Source organism: Pipistrellus hanaki, assembly GCF_964339955.1.
Source record: "Pipistrellus hanaki genome assembly, chromosome: 18".
Taxonomy (NCBI): Eukaryota; Metazoa; Chordata; class Mammalia; order Chiroptera; family Vespertilionidae; genus Pipistrellus; species Pipistrellus hanaki.
Genome location: NC_140520.1, coordinates 3,959,586 through 3,985,356, shown reverse-complemented (window position 1 = coordinate 3,985,356; position 25,771 = coordinate 3,959,586). Strand labels below are relative to the sequence as shown.

The 25,771-nt window shown below is 43.8% G+C and overlaps 1 protein-coding gene across 2 annotated transcripts in view; it reads left to right on the top strand.

Moving 5' to 3' along the window:
• The window catches only part of CEPT1 (choline/ethanolamine phosphotransferase 1), a 30,242-nt gene extending 4,866 nt beyond the window's left edge, over nt 1-25,376 (top strand). The window contains exons 2-9 of one of the 2 annotated variants that reach the window (XM_084866248.1): nt 1,833-2,242; nt 4,402-4,549; nt 6,740-6,881; nt 11,612-11,696; nt 22,460-22,591; nt 23,257-23,415; nt 23,913-24,038; nt 24,601-25,376. In XM_084866248.1, the coding sequence (XP_084722374.1) occupies nt 1,904-2,242; nt 4,402-4,549; nt 6,740-6,881; nt 11,612-11,696; nt 22,460-22,591; nt 23,257-23,415; nt 23,913-24,038; nt 24,601-24,720 (1,251 nt within the window). In that variant the 5' untranslated portion in view covers nt 1,833-1,903 and the 3' untranslated portion in view covers nt 24,721-25,376. Of the gene's footprint in view, nt 1-1,832; nt 2,243-4,401; nt 4,550-6,739; nt 6,882-11,611; nt 11,697-16,586; nt 16,672-22,459; nt 22,592-23,256; nt 23,416-23,912; nt 24,039-24,600 lie in introns of both variants that reach the window. The other variant, XM_084866249.1, reaches the window with a different exon arrangement.
• Nucleotides 25,377-25,771: the final 395 nt, after the last annotated feature.

Below are 25,771 nucleotides of genomic sequence, written 5' to 3'. Positions count from 1 at the left end.
TAAAAAAAGGGGGAAATGGGGGGGGGGGGTGAAATATTATAATAATAAAATATAAGTTGGCTAAACTTTTTGTTCCAGCTTTAAGCGGAATTCCTTGAGAGCATACCAAATATAAAAACGCATCCTGAGTTTGACTATAGAAAAGCTGGTTACCGTAAAGCTAAGTGTTTTGGTGGTTATCAGTCTGCCACTTGATCTAAAATGATCTTGTAACCGGTTGTTTGGCATTATATAAGCGTTGCTTCCAGTTGTAATCAATCGGTTTGGGACACAAGTCGACGTAAAGGAATGTCCGAACCTGCAGAGAACTTTCATGGATTTATTTGAGCCAAACTGACAGTTGCCAGGATGCGAAATCTCAACAGATTGAGGAGATGCTCCAAAGAATGGTAGCTTTGCCGTTTATTTTATACATCAGACCCAAAGGAGGTACAGGGGTACACGAAAGTCATCGGTGGGAGATTTGGAAGGTGGGAGAAAGCGAAGCTGGGAAACCTCTGAGATCGGATGAAGAGTAAACCATGGAGACACATACACTATTTCTGTATATATAGAAAGAGACAGACCTCCATGTGAGAGTGAAACATTGATCGGTTGCCTCCCATGCATGCCCTGACCAGACATCGAACCCACAACCGAGGCAGGTGCCCTGACCGGGAATCCAACCTGCGACCTTTCATCGCACAGGCGGTACTCCAGTCAACGGAGCCATACTAATTTTTAAATGTTCTCACTCCTCTCTCTATTCTGATTAGTGTATATCTATCCTATTAATCTTGAAAATGCACGTCATTATTTCCTTACACTGCTTAAAAACAATAATTACGTTATCTCTGATATGTTTTGAGTCACACGCACGTACTTCAGGGATTACATTCAAAGTCCTTTCTGAGTAATCACCAATACACAGAGCCTTTTTTCTTATCACCTCAGTCCTTCGGTCATTGTCCTCTGAAAGTCACCTTCTCGCTGCTGTTGCCCCCACCCGGAATACTGTCTGTAGAGAATCCTTTCCTACTGGTGAGAAGTTTTATCTTTCATTTTAGCTCAAACAGGAAGCCTGTGTTTGTCTGAAGCTCACCAGTCAATGATCAGCCTCTCTTTGCCTTAGTTTCACTCGGTAAAATAGGTATAATTAATAGTCCTTTCCTTCCAGGGTGGTTGTGAGGACTAAATGAGTTAATATAGGAAACATGAAGGCATGCTTAAAGTTTTTTGTATATAGTAAGTGCTCAATAAATGTTAACTGTCAGCATGAAATAAAAAAAATCTAGTTTAAGATCCACAATGGAAATACTCCTTTGCTAGCTCTTGGGGTATGCCTTCGGACCTCCGTGTTCATGTATTTGAAATGATTCGATCGTTTATAAGATTTGTCCCCTGATAGGACTGAAGGGAGTGAGATAACAGAGACCGTGAGCTCTGAAGTCACTCGGTGAGGCAGCAGGAAGCACCGTCAATAAGAACCGAAACTAAAAGCAAACCCCTGGCTGAAACCGGTTTGGCTCAGTGGTAGAGCATCGGTCTGCAGACTGAAGGGTCCCAGGTTCGATTCCGGTCAAGGGCATGTACATTGGTTGCGGGCACATCCCCAGTAAGGGGTGTGCAGGAGGCAGCTGGTCGATGTTTCTCTCTCATCGACGTTTCTAGCTCTCTCTCCCTCTCTCCTCCTCTCTGTAAAAAAAAAAATCAATATAATATATTAAAAGCAAACCCCTGGTTTTCTGGTCCCGGTTTGAAAGTCTATTACCAGTTTGACTTTCATTATTTTAATTGATTCATGTAAATAATGGCTGACAAAACTTTTGTGTCGTCCCCCCGTCCCCTCCCAGGTAGAGACCCGCCACCAAAAGCGGTGAAGCCAGACAAAGCCTTCTCTCCGAAGAAAGGAAAGCCAGAGCCCATGAGCGGCCCGCGGTCATCCAAGAAGCGATGCGGGGACTCGCGCGCAGAGTCCCCCGTGGGCTTCGGGCCCGCGAGCACCCCGGGGTGCGTGCTGAGCAAGCTGTTCCAGCTGCCCACGCCGCCGCTGTCCAGGCACCAGCTCAAGCGGCTGGAGGAGCACCGATACCAGAGCGCCGGCCGGTCCCTGCTGGAGCCCCTCATGCAGCGCTACTGGGAGTGGCTGGTGGGGAGGGTCCCCTCCTGGATCGCCCCGAACCTCATCACCATCATCGGGCTGTCCATAAACATCTGCACGACGGTCTTACTGGTCTTTTACTGCCCCACGGCCACGGAGCAGGTAAGGGGTGTCTGCAGCCCGGGACCACATCGCTCACATACCGGAAACACTGTCATTGGGTTTCTAGGTAACGATCGGGTACCCTGACTGTCAGCTGTTTCCAAATATCCGGTCCCCTAAGACACTTTAATAAAACTTGCTACGGCAACCTTCCTCATGGGTACGAGAAACCATACGGAGAGGGGGGACTCTGATTCTGTAGGTAAATTACCGTTAGTGGAGATGAACACATAAAACATTCCTTTAGAATCGGTAAATCTCAGTTCTTTACAAAAGAGTTTGCTTTCTTTTTTGGGGGTGGAGGGAGAGGGAGATGGCTGAATAAAGCCTTAGCAAAGTTTAAAACCATCAGAGAGGGCAGTCTGGCGGTGAGGGGGCGTGCTGTCAGTCAGTCGCATCCACAGTGTTACCCTCTTCCGTCCAGAGCGATGGTTGAGGATCGCTCTTCTCTCCCGTAAACACCTGTGGCTGACCGATATCTCTGTGATCCTAAAAGGCAGGAGCAGGGTAAGAACAAGTCCCGGAATGTCTCTCCTGCTCGGTGTCCCGCCGGGGCAGCCATTCCGAAAGGAAGCGTGGACCTGATTGGGGACGCCCGCCTGGGGCCTCGTCAGATGCAGCGTCTGCTGCTGCTTCCTCTGTTTCCCTCTGAACTCACCACATAAAACCAAAACCGAAACCAGGACCCTTCATCAGAATGGGCAAATTGTTTACTTCGTTGGCTTTAAAAATTTCCGTGTCGGAAAGTGAACTGCGGTAGTCGGGCGGAGGGAAGAATCAACCATTTGTTGCGCCCGTCCATATTAATCAGGACGGTTGGTCACACGGAATCCAAGAAAATAGAAGGTGGTTCTCAACTCAAGGTGTTAAACGTGACCCTGAACCATGCGTCATAATGGCCACACATTTCTTGTATGTTTTAAGCTTACAGTAACAATTTTCTAAGTAGTCATGTCATATGATTTGTCCTTAATTAAAGATGACATTGTCGTCATCTGTCCCTTTCTGTTTTCATCAACTCATAGTTGATTTTTTTCCAGAGCTCATTTCCCCCTCATCCTTGAACAACTAGTTTAATTCCTCTTGGACCATACAAATCCATACAGAGTGTATGGACATATTTCTGGTTTTTCCTCATTTTCTTAACTATCTTACTTTACATCAGGCAGGAGACTTAGAAAACAGAAACCAGTCTAGCTTTACATAAGACGGAAGACAGTTTCCCAGGGCAGGACGGAAGGCTCACGGAGAACAGGGTGGGAGGCACAGGGTTACTGGGTGTGACCCGCTCGGTAGGGGCAGAGCACGGCTAGTTCCAGGAACCAGCTGACAGGGGAGGGGATTTCCCGGAAGCCACCTCTGTTGTGGCCCGGCGCCGTCTGGACCTGGCCAGCAGGCCCTGCAGTGGTCAGGCAGGGACCTGCATGAACTTGTCTCCTCCACAAATATGTCCTTGGGTTCTTTAAAAAAAAAAAAAAAAAAAATATATATATATATATATATATATATATATATGTGTGTGTGTGTGTGTGTGTGTGTGTGTGTGTACATATTTATTGATTTTAGAGAGGAAGGGAGAGAGAGAGAGAGGAACATCAACGATGAGAGAGAATCATTGAATAGCTGCCTCCTGCATACCCCTACTGGGGATGGAACCAGCAACCTGAGCATGTGCCCTTGCCCGGAATCGAACTTGGGACTCTTCAGTTGCAGGCCCACATTCTCTCCACTGAGCCAAATGGGCTCGGGCTGGAATGGACTTCTTTAAGCCAGTGTTTCCCATGTGAGTTTAGCGGGAGTTTTTTTTTTTTCCATGTAATCCCTGTAAACATCTTGAAAGATACAATTTGGGAAACATGGTACTACATTATTCACTCATTGACTCTTAGACCCTAAATGTTAGAAATTACTGAGTCTTATGGATCGTGGGATTTCTGGAATGTCCCTAGGACGTGTTACCCATTTCCTGCTTGAGCACAGGCACTAACTAAGGAATTTACTTCTTTCACAGTTCGGATTGTTTCGGGATGTTTTTCATGGTGTAGCACCTGGATCTTCTCTCCCAGAGCTTCCCACCAGTGGAACATGGAGATGAGACACATTAGCCAACCACAGTCCTGCATGTGTGTTAATCTTGCTTTGCTTGTGTTGTCGCACAGGCTCCTCTGTGGGCGTACATCGCCTGTGCGTGCGGCCTTTTCATCTACCAGTCTCTGGACGCCATAGACGGGAAGCAGGCGAGGAGAACCAACAGCAGCACTCCTCTGGGAGAGCTTTTTGATCATGGTTGTGATTCACTGTCAACAGGTACTATTGATTTTTTTTAAATATTAATGATTAATAGTGACAAAGGGGATGTGACAAACAGTGCTAGAATAAATAGGAGGTTTATGGTGGTATAATGGTTATCAGAATGGGGATTTTGTGTAAGTTTCAGGATTTCCCAAAAAAATGTAGAACTGGTTCATGTTTGTTCGTTAATAGCTGTATTGGGAAATTTAGAAATTATATTAGTTTCCACTAAAGTTCTTTTTAACCGGAAGTGTTACTGTTTTGGCACCAGTTATTTTTCAAAATCTTATGGCATTGTTGTTGTCGTAAAAAAAAATCTCATAAACTATAGATGTGAGTACAATAGTGGGAGACTAGGAAATTCCTAGCCTTTATATTTAGATGGATATTTTGTAGACATTTAAAATTATATCGTAGATATGGGGTACAACTATGAACAAAGGACTAGAAAAACACTAATAAGCTAGCGATAGTTGAGTTACTGTAGTTAGATTATAGATGATATGTCCTTTTGTACTGTGTGTAAAATAATATCTCAGTATATTTTTAGAGGCCAAAACAAGAGATTTAGGAACTAAAAGTTTCTAACTAGTCTCCTCCCCCCACCACCACCCACACCCTTATTTTTAATTAGTTCTTTAGTTGGTTTCTTGTCATTTGGCATAGCAATGAGAAGATTTTAAAAGGAAAACAGAACCCTCCATGGTTTTACCTCGTGGACTCAGATTTGCAATGTGGGTGCACATGAAAGCTGCTGTCTCTGTGTGTCCTTTAAGTGATAGCCAGTTTTGCTCCGTGGTTTGAGTTGGAAACGCATAGGGAAGTCCATCACGGTATCTGCTAAGGAAGAAAAGATGGCTCTCCATCTGAAGCAAGGAGGTCCCTTTGTGAATTATTTTTCCTTTTATTTTCTAAAAATATATTTTTATTGATTTCAGAGAGAAAAGGAAAGGAAGAGAGAGAGAGAAACCTCAATGATGAAAGAGAATCATCAATCGCTGCCTCCTGCACACCCCACACTGGGGATGGAGCCCACAACCTGGGCCTGTGCCCTGACCACACTCACCAGGAAAGGAACTGTGACCTGTTCATAGGTCAGCGCTCGACAACTGAGTCATACTGGCCAGGCTAGTTTTTCTTTCTTTTTGACTCTGCTTTGTCTTTCTTTTTTTTCCTTTTTTTTTTTTTATTGCTTATTAATACAGTATCACTAAATTGGGAGAATACTCCAAAACAAAAAACAAAAACAGCCGGGACCAGTTTGGCTCAATGGATAGAGCGTCGGCTTGGGGACTGAAGGGCCCCGGGTTCGATTCCAGTCAAGGGCATGTACCTTGGTTGCGGGCATATCCCCAGTAGGGGTGTGCAGGAGGCAGCTGATCGATGACTCTCTCTCATTGATGTTTCTAACTCTCTATCTCTCTCCCTTCCTCTCTGTACAAAAATCAATAAAATATATTAAAACAAAACAAAACGCTAACGTATTTTAGTTGCTTTCATAAACTTAGTGTCACTAAGTGGTGTAGAGCAGCGGTCACCATCCTGTAGAGATTGAAATACAGGGTAGCCCTCGCTGGTTTGCCCAGTGGATAGAGTGCTGGCCTGTGGACTGCAGGGTCCCGGGTCCGATTCCAGTCAAGGGCACATGCTGGGGTTGCTGGATCCATCCCCAGTGGCAGGCGTGCAGGAGGCAGCCGATCAATGATTCTCTCTCATCACCGGCTGAGATATCTCTCTCTCTTTCCCTTTTTCTCTGAAATCAATAAAAATATATTTAAAAAAGAAAAAGAAATTCCAGGGTAAACTATAATGTAAAAGATTATATTCTTTCTTGTTTATCATTGATAACAGATTATACATTTACAGCATGTCTTTATTTTTTTCTCCTCTAAAATCATTACAGCTGAGTGGGGATTTTTTTTGTGTGCGTTTTTTTAATCCTCATTCGAGGATATTTTTCCATTGATTTTTTAGAGAGAGTGGAAGGGAAAGGGAAAGAAAGAAATATTGGTGAGAGAAACACATCAATTGGTTGCCTCCTGCACTCACCCCAACTGGGAGCCCAGGCCAGGGAGGAGCCTGCAGCTGAGGTACGTGCCCTTTTGGTCCACAGGCCAGCGCTCTATCCACTGAGCCAAACAGGCTAGGCCAGCTCAATGTGTTACTCAGATTGTTCAAGTGTTCATTGTGCTCTCTCTTTTGCAGTGTTTGTGGTTCTTGGAACTTGCATTGCAGTGCAGCTGGGGACAAATCCTGACTGGATGTTCTTCTGTTGTTTTGCTGGGACGTTCATGTTCTATTGTGCGCACTGGCAAACATACGTCTCTGGAACGTTGCGGTTTGGAATGTAAGTAGCACTTAACGGTTATTCTGTTTTATCTTTCAAGCAACAAGAATGTTGCTCGTAGGTATTTGAATATCAGGTACTGGTCAAATTACAATATTAGTTTAGTAAATGAAAGAAGTTGACAACCCTCATTAGTCTAGTTATTACCTAAAGGTCTCCATTATGTGTCATTCTTTCACAGTATTTTTGTTTTTTATTTTTTAAAATTGATTTCAGAGAGGAAGGAAGAAGAAGAAAGGAATAGAAATATCAGTGATGTGAGAGAATCATTGATCGGCTGCCTCCTGCATGCCCCCTTCTGGGGATCGGGCCCGCAATCCAAGCATGTACCCTGACCAGAATTGAACTGTGACCTCCTGGTTCATTGGTTAACACTCAACCACTGAGCCACACCAGCCCGACCTGTGTTTTATTTTGATCTATGAAAACTCGTTTTCAGGAAAGAAAAAGATACTTAATAAGAGCAAAGAGCAACTCTAATTTCTAAATATTGTAGCTTAATAAGGTTTTGTTCTTTCACATTGTTTTATTTATGAATCTATAAAAATATAAGCTCTTGGTAATTTGATTGACATGAGCACACCATATAGGTTATTACTGCCAACCAAGTGCCTAAGAATTTAAAAACTAAAATACAAAAACTCCCTTCAAAGTGAATAGTTCAGCGTAGTAATCCATAAATATTAATGAGTAAACCAGTCTCGGAATGAGGTTAAGGGTGGAATTGACCAACTGGTGTTTAAATATTACAGATCCTATTTGTACTGCTCAAGGTAGTCTCTGACTTTTTTCATGGTATAAGGTTAAAAGAGAAAGAACTTGAAAAAAGACTCAGAATGCATCATGAAATGTCAAAATAAAAATCTGATGGTAAATGAAAGAACATCCTGGAGTTAAGATGAATCATTGATGGAGTTTTGAATTTTAGATCCATAATGAATTTAGTTGGTGACGTTTTGAAAGATACAGAGCGCATAGAAAGTCAGGTGTTCTCTACAAGTTTAGTTGAGATGACTTTTGCTAAACTTATTTAAATATAATTTAAGATGTTTTTAGCTTATGACAGTAACTAAATAACTATTAATATTTTGGTTATTAACTAAGAGACATGTCTCAGTCATTTCAAAATAAAGTAGTTTAGAGAACATGTTTAAGGCCCATTTTAAGATGTTATCCTTATTACAAGAGACAATAGTGGATGTGAATGTCTAATGGAAGGTGGTATACATTGATCAGCAGTTTGAAAACGATCAGTGCTCAGAAAATATCTAAAATTTCTGATATTTTTAAAAATACTGTTTGAAAATATTATGTACCTATTTTTTCCCCCTCAGACTTCTACGATCACTTGGTTTGCCTTAATTAAGTGATGGTACTGTTTTCAAAGGTAGAATTTTTACTTTATGGATTTCACATAGTTTGTGTTTCATTGGTATGATCTCAGAGTTAACTTTCAGGCCCTTATTTTGAAACAGTATTTATCACCTAGCCCTGATCTGTTCTCTTTTCCTTTAAGTAAAGCAGCATCAGCCATTGGTGTGAGCGCTGAAGGAAGGAGAGAGGAAGCCGTGGATACAGGGGAGGTGTCAGTGGGCATCGTTTGCTATTACAGCTTTCTGTTTGCCAGGCTTAGAGTTCTCCTGGTGGCGTATTTCTTTGATGAAATACATACTTGGAGGACTGCGGGCAGGGCCATACATTAGTGCATCGGATGCCTGTGGGCGAGAGGCAGGGGATAGGGCTGGAGGAGACCCCGGAAACCCAGGGCCTGTGTCCTGCCGAGAAGTGTGAGTTTGGTCCTGAATCTGGGGGAACCTCTGCAGGGCCTAGCGCAGGGTCAGTCTGACAGCACTTTGATGAGCGGATTGGAGTGGCTGTGCCAGGAGGAAGGAGACCCCTTAGGAGGCATCAGCACAGTGAGTGTGCGGAATGAACCGGCACCAAGACGGTGCTGTGGAGAGGAAGGGGAGGGTGGAGATTGAAGAAATGGAGACTGTGGGCACCTCTGTCTGGATGTGGAGAGTGAGAGCGAGCGGAGGCTGCATGGCTCCCAGACCACCTCCCAGGTGGCTGGGCGGAAGGTAGAGAGAGGCACGATAGGGAAAGGAGCCGTTTGAGAGAGAGAGAGAGAGAAACATTGATTTGTTCCACTCAATTATGCATTCATTGATGGATTCTTGTATGTGCCGAGAGAGAGAGAGAGAGAGAGACAGAGAGAGAGAGATAGAGAGAGAGAGAGAGAGACAGACATTGATTTGTTCCACTCAATTATGCATTCATTGATGGATTCTTGTATGTGCCCTGACCAGGGATCGAACCCCAAACCGTGGCATGGGGATGACACTCCAACCAACTGAGCTGCCCATCCAGGCCAGAGGGGCCTGCTGAAGGGAGAGTTCTACCTAGAAGGTGTTTCTGGGGAATTTCGGATGTCCGATAGGATAAGAATAGCAGAAAACATAGAAAGCGAGCCTAGAAAGAAGCCCATGAGATCGAACAGCCGGAGTAGGAGGCGGCATACCAGAATGGGTTTTGAAAGAGAACAATGCTGAATGCTGCCAAGACTCAAAACGAGGACAGAAGCGCGTGCAGTGGATTTGGCAGCCTGAGGCCGGCAGAGTGGTTTCTCTGTAGCGGCGGGCAGGAGCCAGATTGGGGGATGACGAGCGAAAGGAATCCATAAGCACGCAGCGCAGTCACGTACAGAACGGGGGGCTGTGGTGGGCTCAGAGGAGGGAGGGTTTTATATTTTGTAAAAGTCAATTCCCATTAGTTTTTAGTGGGGAAGGTCCCAGCATGCACTGGAAGTCAGTCAGCTAGAGAGCACTGTAGGATGAAGACAGGGGCGCCTGGCACTGCCTTACAGTGGTGTGAAAACCCACAGGGAGATCTGAGGCCACTTTGAGTTTAGCATCTCAGTTTAAGTTAAATAGTATTTGTAAGGGATTGGTTTTTATTTGGGAAAATTGTATACTATTTTCTGAAATCCTGCATTCACATGAAGGCAATGCTAAATTGATAATTTTAAATTAAAAGTAAGTAACCACATTCATAGAAGTATGCTGCAAAGGCTTTACATTTAAGAAGATATTTATTTATCCAGAAGCCAGTGTATATGGAGTAATAAAGATATCTTTCAAGAAGTTCTGAAAAGGCCATTTGGAGTTCACATGTTTTGCGAGAGCAGGTAGGAGAGGAACGTGACTGGTGAAGTCCAGTCTGATCGTGGAGGAGGAGCCCAGCGCTTATTTTGTTTAATTAGGAAAGAGCAGGTCAACTCTCAAATGAAGTTTGAATAAAGGAATTTTTTAAAATCCCTTTTTCGCCCTGGCCGGTTTGGCTCAGTGGATAGAGTGTCCGCCTGTGGACTGAAGGGTCCCAGGTTTGATTCCGTTTCCCAGTGGGGGGGTGTGCAGGAGGCAGCTGATGGATGTTTCTCTCTCACCGATGTTTCTAACTCTCTATCACTCTCTGTAAAAGATTAATAAATTATATATATTTTTTAAATCCCTTTTTCTTACTCAGAAGAAAGTAGAAGCAGCCTTAGACCCCTTAGGAATTTTATTTTTAAATGTGTTTTTTTTTTTTTTTTCTTTTTTAATATAATTTATTGATTTTTTTACAGAGAGGAAGAGAGAGGGATAGAGAGTTAGAAACATCAATGAGAGAGAGACATCGATCAGCTGCCTCTTGCACACCCCCTACTGGGGATGTGCCCGCAACCAAGGTACATGCCCTTGACCGGAATCGAACCCGGGGGCCTTTCAGTCCACAGGCCGACGCTCTATCCACTGAGCCAAGCTGGTTTCGGCAAGAATTTTATTTTTAAGTACTTTTACTTTAATTATTTTATTTTGATGTTTACATGTGTGTGAAAAAAATCACAAGGATTTTTTTATATATATATCATAAATTTAGGTTGCTGTACCTTTAATAACCTTACAAAATAATTTAAGATAGAATTCTTTCTTAAATTACCATTTCAGAAAAAACAACCCTCTTTATTTTTAAAAAATATATATATTTCATTGGCTTTTTTCAGAGAGGAAGGGAGAGAAATACAGAGTTAGAAATATTGATGAGAGATAAAAATCAACCAGCTGCCTCCTGCACACCCCCCACTGGGGATGTGTCCGCAACCAACGTGCACGCCCTTGATCGGAATCGAACCTGGGACCCTTCAGTCCGCAAGGCCGACACTATCCACTGAGCCAAACCGGCCAGGGCAACCCTCTTTAAAAAAATTTATATATATATATATATATATATATATATATATATATATATATATATATGTGGGTCTGTGAAGGGATGCGAGACATCCGTGGTTTCCCGGACACACAGATGTCTGGGAAACCCCACAGGCCTGTCCGCAGAGGTCCCGGCCCTCCCAGACGGTGTGATGACTCGCCAAGCGTCGTCACCATTCCCAGGTCTCTCAGCTCACTCGGCGTTTTAGTTCTAGTGTTTCCAGCTGCCGATTTACAAGTCATTTACTCAGTGTTATGGTTTTAATGTTTATGCTCTGATACGACTTGGATTTGGGTAAGAAACGTCCATGGATGCCTAGGACAGCCATAGGATTGTATAAACTGTATCGTTGAATCTTTAGACGTCTTTATAAGGAGAATGCTACGTTTTAAACCTCGCGTTGTTACCTGTGTTAGTAGGGCTCTTGAGCAGAAGCTCTGAGTAAAGCTCTTTTGAAATGTTTGTTTCCTTATGCATAGATTCGATGTTACAGAGTCCCAGATCATAATTATAATATGCCAGCTTCTCACAGGAACCCTGGGACCTTGGTTCTGGAACTCCACGGTAACTGCTAGAACTTTCATGCTGTCCAATGAACAAATGGCGTGAACTCAATGACGACAGCACCTTTGTCATGCACAGAATAATTTTAAAAAAAAATCAAGTCTGGTGGTATTTCACAGGCAAACAGGTTATTAGAAAACGAATAATTTTAATATCTAATAGGGCAATAAAAATCCACCCTATTAAACAAAATTTTAAAAAAAATAATATTTTGATGATCTGATGCTAAAAACAACTCTCTCTCCCATTTACCTACTATAACCAATATCATTTTTGCTCTATAATATTTTTAAAAACAAATACCTTTCCACCATGAAATAGAATTCTTTGGGTATTTATATTTTGAAAACAATAAAGCAAGCAGAGTTTTCCTTAGATAAGTAAAAGAACTTTTTAAAGCGATGTAGAAAAAAATCCGTTTACTCTCTTCACTTACTTAGCGTATCACTTAAGCTCTGCAGTCCTGGTGCTTCTGCTTCTGTGTGCAGTGATTTTGTTTTTTAAAAATTAATGCTACAAGCTGTTCTTGCTTCTATTATGTTTACTATTTTCCTCTCTTGTGCTTTTAAGACTAAGTATCTTTAGCTTTCCTGTTACTATAGTCATTCTTGGACTACTTTCTTTTTTTAGGTGTGTGCTTTTTAATATTAAATACAAATTTCTGTAGTTAATGCTAAAGGTAACGTATCTTTTTCTTCAGATATTAAAAGTCTGATTTTGACCTTATGACTTTTAAAATTTCAAGATTTATTATTCCCACTAGAATAGGCCAGAATCCTTCACACTATAGAATGAAAGAGTGTATTTACAAAAAAAAAAAAAAAAAATAGAGCTTAGGTTCTGTTTATTTTGTAAATTTAGTTATTCAGTGGCAGTAATGATGACTTTGGGGACAAGCCAATAGTGAGGGATATTCTACAACTTTTCTTCCCCCCACAACCCCCTATCAAATAAATTTCGCATTTAGAGAATACCGAGTACTACAGGCATGTTTCAAGAACAAAACTAAAGCCATTTCCAATTGATTTCACCATATATTTTTATAATTACTTGTGGAATTCCATCCTGGGGTAGAATAATGTTCAGGATGTCCCTTCAGCATCCTTTCCTGGTCGCCTCTCTTTGGAACTTTCTCCAAAGATCTGAGGCTTCGGCTCACTGCAGCTGTCTAGATTTACCACTCTTCATGGCTCAAATGTTACTGTTAATTACATTCACCAACTATTCCTAATGAAATTCACAGTCAAATACTGACTGTATTGTTTACTTTCACCGGGTGTACCTGTGCTGACTAAGGGCCCTGTAGTTAGAGGTCCCTCCTGTTACAATGTCTGTGGAAATGAATGCATTTTCCTTTGAACATGGAAGATGCTTTTCCTCCACACACATCACCTTCCCTTCCCCCAGTTGCTGTGAACCTGCAGACGTTTTCTCCTGCTTTTGGTATTCGCCACTTGAACGGATTTGCTCACTTAAATAAAACTGTCAGATGTACTTTTTTTTCCTTACAGAGTTCAGGGGGAAAATAAGCTTCACAACGAGTGCTTCTTTCTAATGTATTCCCAAATTAATTTCATTTATTGGCATTGAAACTCCCTAGGTCAGCCATTGCCTGTCGGGTTGAGCCATTTTAGAGAACATTGTGTTAGAAGACGAGAAGCATCGTCCTGAAACGTAGAATCATCTCAGTGATAGCAAGTTAAACACCCGTGACAGACGTTTGTTGATCACAGTCTAAAATGTAGAAGAGTTTGGTCAGCATTGAGTAGGAACAACACTTATTGTCTCTGTCACGGCCATTGGAAGTCATTTAGCCTGACTTACAAAATTTCTCATCTATAGGATGGTGGGAATAGGTTCTGCCTCCTAGCGTGGTTTTGACGATTAAGAGTAAAATAATAATAATAATAATAATAATAATAATAATAATAATATGTTAACTATAGTGACTGACATATAGTAAGTGGTCATTACCATCATTATTAATTTTCAGACCTGTGTTAGTAACTCCCAGTGGTTTCCAGGTTTCTTCAGAATTGATGGTGCTAGTTTGAGTGGGATCCCTGTATTTAACTCCAGGATTACTGCTCAGTGAGGTGAGAGGACCGCTTTCCAGGCTGAGCCGGACTGGCTGCTCCCCAGCAAACGTGGGTCCCTCTTAGAGGACCTGCTCTGTGCTGGCCCTCGGCTATTCTCTTCTTCCTCAAAGTCACTAGACAGTTTGTTTTTTGTTTTTGTTTTAAGTCTTCCAAGATCATCTAAAGATCCAGGCAGTCATTCATGGGGTAGACAATATTGTTTTAGATAATTCAGCCTACCTCAGAAATAGACACTTAGACTTTCTCTGTATATAACACTTGAGTTTAAAATACTCATGGTTATCACTCAGCTGTGCTGGTAGGCATTATTTAGCGTTAACCTAAGCTTGCCTTGCCCAGTTTGCCCCTTATCAAGGGCAGGAAGTGAAATATCAGAAGGCAGTGCATTGAATTTGGAGCTAATCTTTGCTCCAGGCTGCCAGTCTTCACCCCACCCATGGTATTTCTGGTACCGCACCCAAGGAATGCCGTATTCTGGGTATGCATGTTCCCTAGCACCTCGGGTCCATTTATGAATAATCCAAATCTGTGGTCACCAGCAGTCTAATCTTTGAATAGGATTCCAGGCACCTTCACTGACTTTTTGAATCAAATGCTTTTGAAATAATGGCTCACAAGTCAAACTGTACGAATCAGGGTTTCTTTGGCTTGGTGAATGTAGCCCTAGCGCTTGTGTTAACCACGCTGGTAGCCAGCCCAGATTACAACAATATTACATGTGCTGTGTATAGTTTAAGAAGAAAAAAAAAAAAAAAAATATATATATATATATATATATATATATATATATATATATATATATATAAATAAATTTGCAAGTATATCTTTGAAATGCACACAGTACGTAAAACATTCCGGGCAAAGGTGATGAACATGCTTATCATCTCAGTTAAAAGTCAGTTAAATCCCCTCGCACCCTCATTTAATACCGAGTCGTCTTGGAATCTGAACCAAGTGCGTGTGGTAGGTATCCCCGTTTGGGGCTTTGTACAGATCTTTCATGTTTTCTATTCTCTTTTACATTTATCCGAGGTACAGATAATTGCATGAGGTTCCCTCCATTTTTATTTTGTAATTCTGTACTTCTGGCCCTTCCCCTCCCACAAGGCTGCTTCACATGTCCAGCAAAATGTTGTAAGATGTCTGCCCTCCACCCGAGACAGAGTCGATCATCTTTGACACCTGCTTAGTCTCCTGAGTCCGCTACTGAGTGTAATTTTCCTTATTGGCAACACCACTCACCAGGTCAGCGCTACGGATTCTTTTTAGCCTAATCCAGCCCATTTCCCCCCAAAATGTGTCTATCCGGATAACCGCATCCCTGTATGTTTGCTGCTTAATCAGCTTGTTTGAAAAACGTTCTTGAGCAAACAGAGATCCATTTTTCTTAGCGGCGAGAGACTGGTTTCCACCCAGGTCCTCGCTGTGGGTGTGAGAGCTTCCGGCCCTTCGCCTGTTGATCGTCAGGTCAGTTTTAGGAATGGGTGCTCGGCTCCGCTCAGGGCTTTGAGCCCCCTTGCCGTTGTCAATGTCTATTTTTCTTAGACTTTCAAAAAAAAAAAAGTTTACTTTCTTAACAGATAAATGATTCACTTTGTTTAAAAACTAATGTTATAGAAAGGTAAGCAGTGAGTCTCCCCCAGCCTCCTCTTCCCACGCTGCCCCCCGCCAGGTGACTGCTGCTCTCAGTTTACACTTTATTCTTCCAAGCATTTGGTACACAGTTAACGGCAAAAAAGGAAAAACAGAGTATTTTTTTATGCAGGAAAAGTAACATAGGCACAATCTAGACTAGAGCATAGTTCTGTTTTTTGTTTTTACCTCATGTGCTATTCACACGTGTCTATATCACTATGTAGGGAGCGGCCCCCTCTTTTTTAAAAAGCTACCAGATATCCTGTGGAGGCACCTCATTCTGGGACCACGCCCTCATTTCTAACTCACTATTATAATAACACGGTGGTGAGACACCGTGTGCGAACACTGTGCAGGCACAGCCGAAGGGTCAGTTCTCAGCATCCAGAGGCCTGTGGATCCAGGCCTCCGATGGGAGGCCTCCAGGTCTGACCGAGTGCCGGCAGGGAGGGACCGTGTAGGCTTCGCTCCTCAGTCTTTTTGCCCGAATTCTTTTTCCAGACTCTCGGCCTTCTCGTTTCTGCTGCCCTGTTTTTGTACCCGGGTTCGCCTCTCTCTGAGCGTAAGGTCCTTCATTTCCAGCTACCTCGAAGCTAACTCTCGGCTGCTTTCAGTGTCTTCTTTCCAGAGATCTTAGGGCAGTTGACCTCATAAACAGGAGACTCTGACACCTGGGGGACACTTTTTTCACCCCCGTGCCATGGGAGGCAGGACACGAGGCCGTCCCCAGGGCAGTCCGTTGCTCGGGGTCTCTGTTTCTCCCGCTGGACGCTGCAAAGCCGCATTCCAAGATCTGGTGTGAGACGGCGGCACAGCGCAACCCTCTGCTTGACACTCAAAATTGAATACACACACTTCGTTTTTTTCTTTTTGGTTGGAAAGGTGAAGCTCTAGTTTTCAGCCCAACCTCAGTCAGACACTCCCTTTGGAAAGGAGGGGTTTTTATTGCTCTGTGAAATTCATCAAATTCAATGAAAAGGCTCTGGATTTTACTTGATTTTGCTCGTAACCAATTTGTGACACCTCTTCCCCTTTCCTCGATTATTTGAGATTTGTGTCGATTGTGCATGATAGAGGAACGCTGCTAAGCTTGCAACTAATGAACTTGAAATTGTTTTGAGTAATTCTGCTTTTTTGGCTTTTTGTACCTAATCAGAATTGATGTGACTGAAGTGCAAATCTTCATAATAATCATGCATTTGCTGGCAGTGATTGGAGGACCACCTTTTTGGCAGTCTATGGTAATTTCGTTCACATTGTGTATCCCCTGTCATGCATGTTGTGTTTTGCTTGTGTTCTAACATAGGATAACTCGGTTACAGGGGGAAATGTAAGGTTACTTGGTTCTTTCTGAAAACGAAAGGCACACAGCAGTCGGACCCCAGCTTCCCCCTATGGCCCAGGGGATCGCACCAGCACAGTCACGTGATGCCTCAGGTGCCCCCGGGCTGGTTTCCAAGGCGCTCTCCCACCGTGACGTGTCCCTCCATGTCACAGCGAGGAAGCGGCAGGGAGCGTATGCGTTAACCAATGACAAGGCTTATCCTCTTTCTGAACGCAGTTTTTTTTGTTTGTTTTGTTTTTAAAATATATTTTGTTGATTTTTTACAGAGGGATAGAGAATTAGAAACATCGATGGGAGAGAAACATCGATCAGCTGCCTCTTGCACACCCCCTAAAGGGGATGTGCCCGCAACCAAGGTACATGCCCCTGACCGGAATCGAACCTGGGACCTTTCAGTCTGCAGGCCGACGCTCTATCCACTGAGCCAAACCGGTTTTGGCAGAACTCGGTTTTTTTGTCATATGCTTAAAGCTGAATGGCAAATTTGGGGTATTTAAGAAGTTAACTCTGCCCCCCAAACTGAACAGATGCTATTGAAGCCAGTGCCATAGGGTTTGTGTGTGTGTGTGTTTTAACAAGCCACACCCTAGATTTTCAGCCTGACCTAATATATAGGCTCCCCTGCAGTCCCAGATTCTTTCCCAGAAGCCTCTGGGAGAGGGACTGTGCTCTGTGTGACATGGAGGTGGAGGACACGGGCTCAGGAGCCCGCCTGCCTGAGCAGGCCCAGCTCCAGTCTCCTGTGGGGCTTCACCTGCCCGCTCCCTGCTGCTGGCTCCCTCCTCTGTCCAAGGGACAGCAGTCCTGGTCCCATCGGGTGGTTTTGTGGATTAAATGAGTAAATGTGCGTAAAGCACTTAGAACGGAGCCCATCACATAATAAGTTTCACATGTTGCTGCTCTTAGGGTTAGAATGACCTTCCAGATCTGATCCAAACTGGTTTGTCCTCCCTGGTCTGGTTAACCACAACCGCTCCCACCGCCCATGCAGTATTTGTCACTTACCAGGTTACCTTACCAAAAGGTTTACTGCTCCTGCACAAACAGAATTCTCAAAAGCCGGATTAATGTGAAGGTATAAAGGAAGCTCACCTCCCCTCAGTCACTTTATGCTGGAAAATTAGATACTCAGGGAAGTGAAATTAACACACTCCCCTAAGTATGTGTTGCCAGAAATTATCTAATGCCCTTTATTTGGGGGATGAAGGGATAAGACTAATCCACAGCCAACCAGAAAAAGCTTGAAAACATTCAGTCATGCACATAATACCGTTCAGATCCACCTTTCCTCCATGTAGTCTCAGAGCCAGTACGGTCTTTGGTGAAATCTGACATCTATGGATTTCACCAAGGAATTTTATTATTTTTACTCTCCACTAGGTTAATAATTATTTTTTAAATATGTCAGATTTATATCACTGCATTTTAAAAATAATTCAGCCATAGAAGAAGGCTTTTTCTTTTCCTATAACTAGATCATAAAGCCTCTAAAGCCTACCCCCACTTATATGTGTTATATGGCTTTGTGTTTTACACCCAAATCTCCCCACACACACCCCCCACCCGCAGTCTGAATATCTTAAACAGATAAATAACCGTAGTTTTAGCACACTGGTGACAGAAAGGAAATGGGATTCTGGCTTGGCCATCCAGAGACAAGCCAGCATCAGGTATGCACACCCGTCATCCAGTTACCAGTGTGAAGTACGTGAAGCATGTTGTATGGGGGTTACATACCCACTCCGGCCACACACATCTCAGTTTGGGCTTTTGCCTGGCAGTCAGTTTGCTGCAGGTATACTTTGCTGCCTTTTTAAAACTAGGATGTATGCACACATCACTTATGTAGTTTTTCTTAAAGGATCAGATATTTTGCCCTATCTTTATTGATAATTAAGAAAGTATAATCATCCTTTAGTGGTTTTACAAGGGACCCACAGGTCCAGCGTCAGGGTCAGTGAGGTCAGTGTCAGGGTCAGTGAGGTCAGCGTCAGGGTCAGTGAGGTCAGTGTCAGGGTCAGTGAGGTCAGTTGCAGGGTCAGTGAGGTCAGTTGCAGAGGGAAGCCCACGCCCCGTCTTATTCGCATCCCCGTTCCTCCCGTCACCGTCCCCGGATGAAGGGGAGGACTTCGCCTCATGGTGCTTTTGGGGGCGCAGAGAAAAGGTCTGTGTCCCCTGAGCGGTCCCCAGGGGAGTCCCATCACTGACCCAGGCCACTGTATGTCACCGTTTTCTTGGCCCTGAGCATCTACTGCTGCATCTGTTCGTGCAGGAGGGATGACCATGTGCGGTGCTCCCACTTCTCTGTGTGCCAAAGGGAGAGATGGTTTGCTCAGGACCGAGATGTGACATTTCCATCTCTCCTGAGGTTGATGTCATAAAGTGGAAAAATGCTTCCTAAATCTCATTCAAAAGCTTTTGCTAATATTCAGAAAGCAAATTTACGGCAAACAAAAATAGCGCCGAGGTCCTCACAAAGCTGATCACAGGCGGTCAGCTCCCGCACAGGTAAGTGGTCCGTGTCGCTGCGTGTGGAGCACACGTTCCTGCCGCTCTTCCTCCTCGTCACAGAGGAGGTCGTTCTTCCTCCTCGTCACCACGGTGGTCGTTCGTGGTGGTTGGGTTTGGTTGGGTATTTTTTGTCTTGTTTTTCTTTTTTCTTTTCTTTTTTTAGGAAAAAATATTTTTATGCACAAAAGTCCACTAGCGTGTGGTTGACATGTTGCAAGAAATAAAATAACACATTTTTGTGTGTGTTACTTCCCAAAGGATAGATCCGTTTGGACTGCCTGGGAACTCTCTGTTATCCGATCACTCTTTTGAAATGGGGGGGGGGGGCGTGGCATACAACTTTGAAGGGGACCCATAAATAATCCGCACATGGTTCCTTTCACTGACATTTGATTCTTGTTACATGTCCCAGTTGATTAAATGTGTGTATTAAGCCATGACACACCTTATTCATTAGGTAGAGCTGAAGACATATAGGTGGTGTAATTTATATCTCATTCTCAAACTAAAAAGGTGGACACTAATTACTGTTGCATTGTCTTTTCATAGAATTCACTTATATTAAAAGTATTTACAAATAGTCATAGTCCACATTCTTTGAAAGAACGTATCTATATTCCATAGTACTTTCTATTTTTGCTGAGATTTATAGAACCTATAGGAACACTTTATTACGCTCCTGAGAAAACTAGTGTAACAGTTAGTAACCCAAACCATTGAACCATAACATGGGTCCATTGTCAGTCTGGTACATTGGAGGGTTTGAGATCCTTTTTCCATTTCCAACCTTTTAAGACATAAAGTACATTAGATTGGCATTACTTTGGATGCATCATTTCATGGCATGAATGAGAGGGTTTTTCCCTGGCTGTGGGCAGGCCCCAGGCCCCAGGCCCCAGGGGAGACTTGTCCTGGCCAGTCTCGGAGGCTCCAAAGCCCTGGAGGCCTGAGCTGAAGGGTTTCGAGCAGCTCTCTGGCTGCTCCTGCAGAGTGGGTGCACCTGGGCCACCCTGGATGGGTCCCAGGAGGACAGAGAGGCTGGGAGGGACAGAACGCGCCACCCTCCTTAACCTTGGGTGTGAGGTGGCAGCGCAACACCTCTGGGGCCTTTGTAAGCGGAGCAGTTGGTGCCGATGTTGGAGGGATCCCTGGGAGCGGCTTGGGGTTCCGCTGGCCCTGCTTCCCCTTCACTCTGCCTCCAGTCTCCTGGCAGCCTGCTTCCCTGTGCCCTGAGTGTGGGCCCGGCGTGTCCTCACTCCCTCAGAACTAATTCCGCATCGAGAGGAAGAGAGGGGGTCTTCCTCCAGCAGGTGCCTGCAGAGCCCTAGAGAGAAGACACAAATGAGCTCGAACACAGCCCTCCCCCCAGGAGCTCGTCCTGGTGCGTGCAGCCATCACACAGGGCGGGAGAGCGTCCTCAGCATGTTTCCGCCACTTGCTTCTGAGTCTGTTCTTGCTTGCTCACTCCGTGGTCCAAGCCACTCACTAATGCGCCTGGCTTTTTTAATGCATCTGCTGCCTCTCTCTTCTTTCAAAAAGCTGCCGTTTCCATGATCTTGAAGCATTTTCCAGGTTTCACGTACAGCTGTGACACCGTCCAGCCAGCTGTACGCAGCTCTCTGCCCCTGGCGCTCATCCCGCCGGCCCACGCTCAGGCCGGCCCCTAAAGCCTGGCTGCTTCTGGAATGAGGGAGAGGGTAGGGTTTCCCTCCGGCCAGGCAGGGCCTTTGTCCCGGGAGGGGACAGGGAGCCGGCCAGCATTTGGAGTTTCGGCCAGGTGCCTCAGGTTCCCTCTGCAGTGGCTCTGGCTTTCTGAACCGGAGCGGAAAAACTACCTGGAATGCAGGCAGCCGTGGTGTTGGTTTTCTCTTTTGTTGAAAACAAGTTTTGGATTGGTCTGTAGGGCTTGGAGATCAGTTAGGGAAGGAGGACAGCATTGAGGATGGGCCAGAAAGGTCTGGCTTGATTTTGAAGTTGACCTATTTCATGTCAGAAGCGTAAACACCACCACGGTACAGCTTGAAGCTCCAACAGTTGATTCCAACTTTTTTTTTTTTTTAGAGTTGCAATTTTGCAAGAGGTCATAGAGTTGTGTAAACAAAAAGAGGTCTTAAGAATTTTGAAGAAATTGAGGATCTAAACATTAAGAATTACATCTACTAATTTTACTGCAGTTTTATCCATAGGAACAAATAGAAGATCTCAGGTTTCCCATTTGGTTTTTGAACGTGTAGGCAGATGGCAGCCTAAAAAGCATTAGCAGCTCTCAATTGTTTTCATTGTAGAAACTCATTGCCTGCTAAGCCTGGGCTTTTGGAATCTTGTTCCTATGGTCATTTATTTCTATGTTTAGACTCATCACAGTATTGTTGCTTTCTTTCAGTCTATATTGGACAAAACTTGAGACTTTAGAAAAGCTACAGGGGAGGTATAGGAAAGGAGAGATTCTTAAATGATTTTAAATATTAATGCAAGTATATGTCATTTTAAATGATGGACTTGTATTCGCAAGATTACCGTAAATACATGATCTCAATCCACTCAGCCTCCTTGTTTTAAATCCGTCCTTCTCCTACTTGATGTGCTTGCCATGTTCGTCCCCCACGCGTGAACGCCTTCTCACGTGCCCTCTGCTTCCTAGCTGCTTGCATCCTAACAGTTTGGCCGTGGGGACTCTTCTGAGTAGGACTTTTGTCTTCCATCCTCTAGTTTACAGCTGTTTGTTTTCAATCCAGTTGCAAATATTTTTAGTCTTTCATCATCCACACTTGATCGTAACAATGAGTAACAAATTACGGATGTGGGGGTAGAGTTTTTAAAAAGTGCACAAAGAAAAAGACAGAGAACTCTTTGCTAAAAACACCAGAAGACAGCCCAGTTCACTGTTGCCAGGCTTCTGGGATGTGTTCAACACATAGCTTCTGACTCAAATTAAGCAAGTTGGATCAGTTATTTTCTTTTGCAGTGAGATTAGTTTCTGTGTAGCCTCCTCTCCTGAGACTTGTTATATTGCTCATAAAGGAAAGGAGAGAGAAGCTTCCATTAGTTTAAGTATTTACTAAACTGGAGGGCACGGAGAACATAATCGGAATATGAATTGAGTATGTGATTGTTCTGTCTTCCTATTTCAGTTTGTATATATTTTAATTGCTCTTTCTCTCTGCCTATTAAAGATTCCAGTGCTGAATATTCAAGTGAAAATTTTTCCTGCACTTTGTACTGTCGCAGGGACCATATTTTCCTGTACGAATTATTTCCGTGTAATCTTCACAGGTGGTGTTGGGAAAAATGGATCAACGATCGCAGTGAGTATCGCTTGTGCTTCCCAGTGATGGTTTATGCTAGGACTCAGTGTGGGGGTCCCTTGGTTTTTCACCTGAATTATATGGAATCGCCCGGCCAGCATCACTCAGTGGTTGAGCTTTGACCTATGAACCAGGAGGTCACAGTTCAGTTCTGGTCAGGGCACATGCCTGGAATGCGGGCTCGATCCCCAGCAAGAGGGCATGCAGGAGGCAGCCGATCAATGATGTTCTCTCATCATTGATGTTTCTCTCTCCCTTTCTCTGAAATCAATAAAAATTGTACTGAATTATATAAAATCACTTGTCAACTAGGAGTTTCCTCTTAGTCTTAAAAATAGTAACATCCAAAACTTCAGTTTTATTTTACATGCATACAATGACGTGCTTGTATTTTTGTGATATGCACAAACTTAATGCACCTGTATTATTATTATTTTTTTTTTTTAAGTGTGGCCTGCTTTATAAAATAAGCCTGGCCTCTTAAAAGTGAACTCCTCAGTTTGTGCCTTCCCAGGCCGGGGGCTGCTTCTCCTGAGCTGTTCTGATGCTCCGTTGGCAACTAGTAACAATAGAAACTGTTGGCTGTCAGATTGCACAAGGTTCTTAAAAGCTTCAGTTGGTCGGTATCAGATCCCACTAATCTGCCTCCTCTCTGCCCTGCCCAGGGAACAAGTGTCCTTTCTCCTTTCCTCCACATTGGGTCCGTGATCACGTTAGCCGTGATGATCTACAAGAAGTCCGCAGTCCAGCTTTTTGAAAAGCATCCCTGTCTTTACATACTGACCTTTGGTTTTGTATCTGCTAAAATCACCAACAAGCTTGTGGTAAGCACAAACGTTTTTGTTTGTTTTTAATTTTCATCTCATTCTGGGTTTAGGGCCGTAGTTTTCACCCCCTAGTGTCCCGAGAAGTTCCAGAGTTTGCCCTCCTCCGATCGGAATCTCCCGACATCAGCCTGGGCGCTGTTGGGGTCTTCTGTGAAGCGACAGCGGGCTTACCAGGAGCTCCGTGAGCCACCGTGGCTCTCCTCTCTCCACAGTGTCACGTGCTTAGTTTGCTCACCTGCATTCTTCCGTCTCCGTAGACGCTCACACCGGGCTCCTGGTGAGAAGAGTGGTTGGGGGCCTAGTTGATGGCAGAGCCCTGGGGTGCGTAGCTCTCACACACACTTCATGTTGTCAGGTTTTTGGTTTTAGAAATGAGCGCATGTGGCTGAAGAATTCTTGAGACTTGATGTTGGAGCACAGTCCTGGTTGTCTGTGTAGCTCACAGTTGCTCCAACACGGAAATGCCCATGCCATTGGTTCCCTTTCCTTCCTAGGTGGCACACATGACCAAGAGTGAAATGCACTTGCACGACACAGCCTTCATAGGCCCGGCACTTCTGTTTCTGGATCAGTATTTCAACAGCTTCATCGATGAATACATTGTGCTTTGGATTGCCCTGGTAGGTACTGTATTTCATGATGTGGAGGCTACTTGCTTGTTTCAGTGGGCCAGTCCTGAGAGAGCGATCTTACAATTGGAATGATTTGGAATGTCAAAGCCTCACTTATAGGACTTTGTTCCTTGTGGCTTCATCTCTGAACCATTTTCTACATTAGTTTTTAATTCTGCCCACATTAGGGCTTATACATTCCATATTTCTGACTATAAAGCAGGAGTTGGCAAATAATACCCAGGCTGTCAGTGGCCTGGTTTTGTAAATAAAGTTTTATTGGAACACAGCCATGGTCATGCATGCATGTATTATCTGTGGCTGCGTTCATGCAGCAATGGCAGAGTTGAGCATTCATGACGAAGCCTGAAATAATGACTGTGTCTCTAAGAAAGAGTTTGTTGATCCTTGCTGTAAAGGAAGAATCAGTGAGTACTGGTGTGTTAAATTGTATGGATCAGAGGGTGACTCTGAAGAGAGAGGGAGAAAGCCAGAAGCCATGCCTCTGCACTGGTAAGCTGAGGGTAGCCTACGCAGGTCAGGTGACTCTAATCATCTCGTTTCGTTCCAGGTCTTCTCTTTGTTTGATTTGATCCGCTACTGTGTCAGCGTCTGCAATCAGATCGCATCTCACCTGCACATACACGTCTTCAGAATCAAGGCCTCTACAGCTCACTCGAACCATCACTAGGGATGGAGCCGGTGTGGAATAGGAAACTCGTGCTTTCTGCAGGAAAGAATCTGAACATATTAATGAGAGTGGGGAGGACAAGAACAAATATAATTTATAATAATCAACGTGGTATAACTTTTATCCTTTGTTACTGGTAACACTCCTTAACGATCCTCTGTGAGAACGGGAGTTTCAAGTCCTGTCCCGTACGTTGTTGTACATGTCGATGTACAGGCTTGGCCAAGCGAGTGTGCGGGGAACAATGCCATGTGCTTGTCAGCTGTCCTGGATTCGGAATAAGATTGTCTTGGGGGGCTGATCCCCTGCAGTGGAGATTGCTTAGGTAGAATATTTGCAGGCCAAAAGTCGGTTGCTTTATAATTTTAACAAATCATCATCTTTTAGTGACATCTTTGATTCATGTCTTCTCAAGCTTTCTTTGCAAAAGAGCTCAGCTCAGGAGATGTGGCCCACTGGCTTGTGTGGGGGAGCGAGTGGCCAACACCTGGAGTCCGGAGGGAAAGGTTTCCGATCTTTACATTGTCGGGGAAGTCACTTTTTTATTGCTCAAGAAACGGAGTGTCTCGTGGGCTGGGAACCCTGTCAGCATGCGGAATAATGTACCTTTGTCGATTCATTTTATTTTTTTAAATAAATACATGATCTGAAAGCCAGCGTTTTTCTCAATTTTATTCACTGGAAAAATAAAACTACGTTTTAATGTCATTTTTCAAACTGGAAGCAAAATTGATTTCTGTTCTTTAATAAATAAGAAAATTTGGTCAGCCGCATTGTCGTTCTGTCCTGTGACCTTTCTGTTTTGTATAAATTATTCAACGTAAAACATAGGACTGTATTCTTTTCCCCTCCTGATAGTTTTTTTGTTTTGTTGTTGCCATCGTTACCCTGTCCCGCCTTTCAAAGACATTTGTGTTCTTTGTGTAGGATTCAGGGACCTTTGAGGGACATACACACACACACACACACACACACACACACACAAATGATGCAGTTCTTGGCCCAGCCAGCATGACTCAGTGGTTGAGCGTTGACTTATGAACCAGAAGGT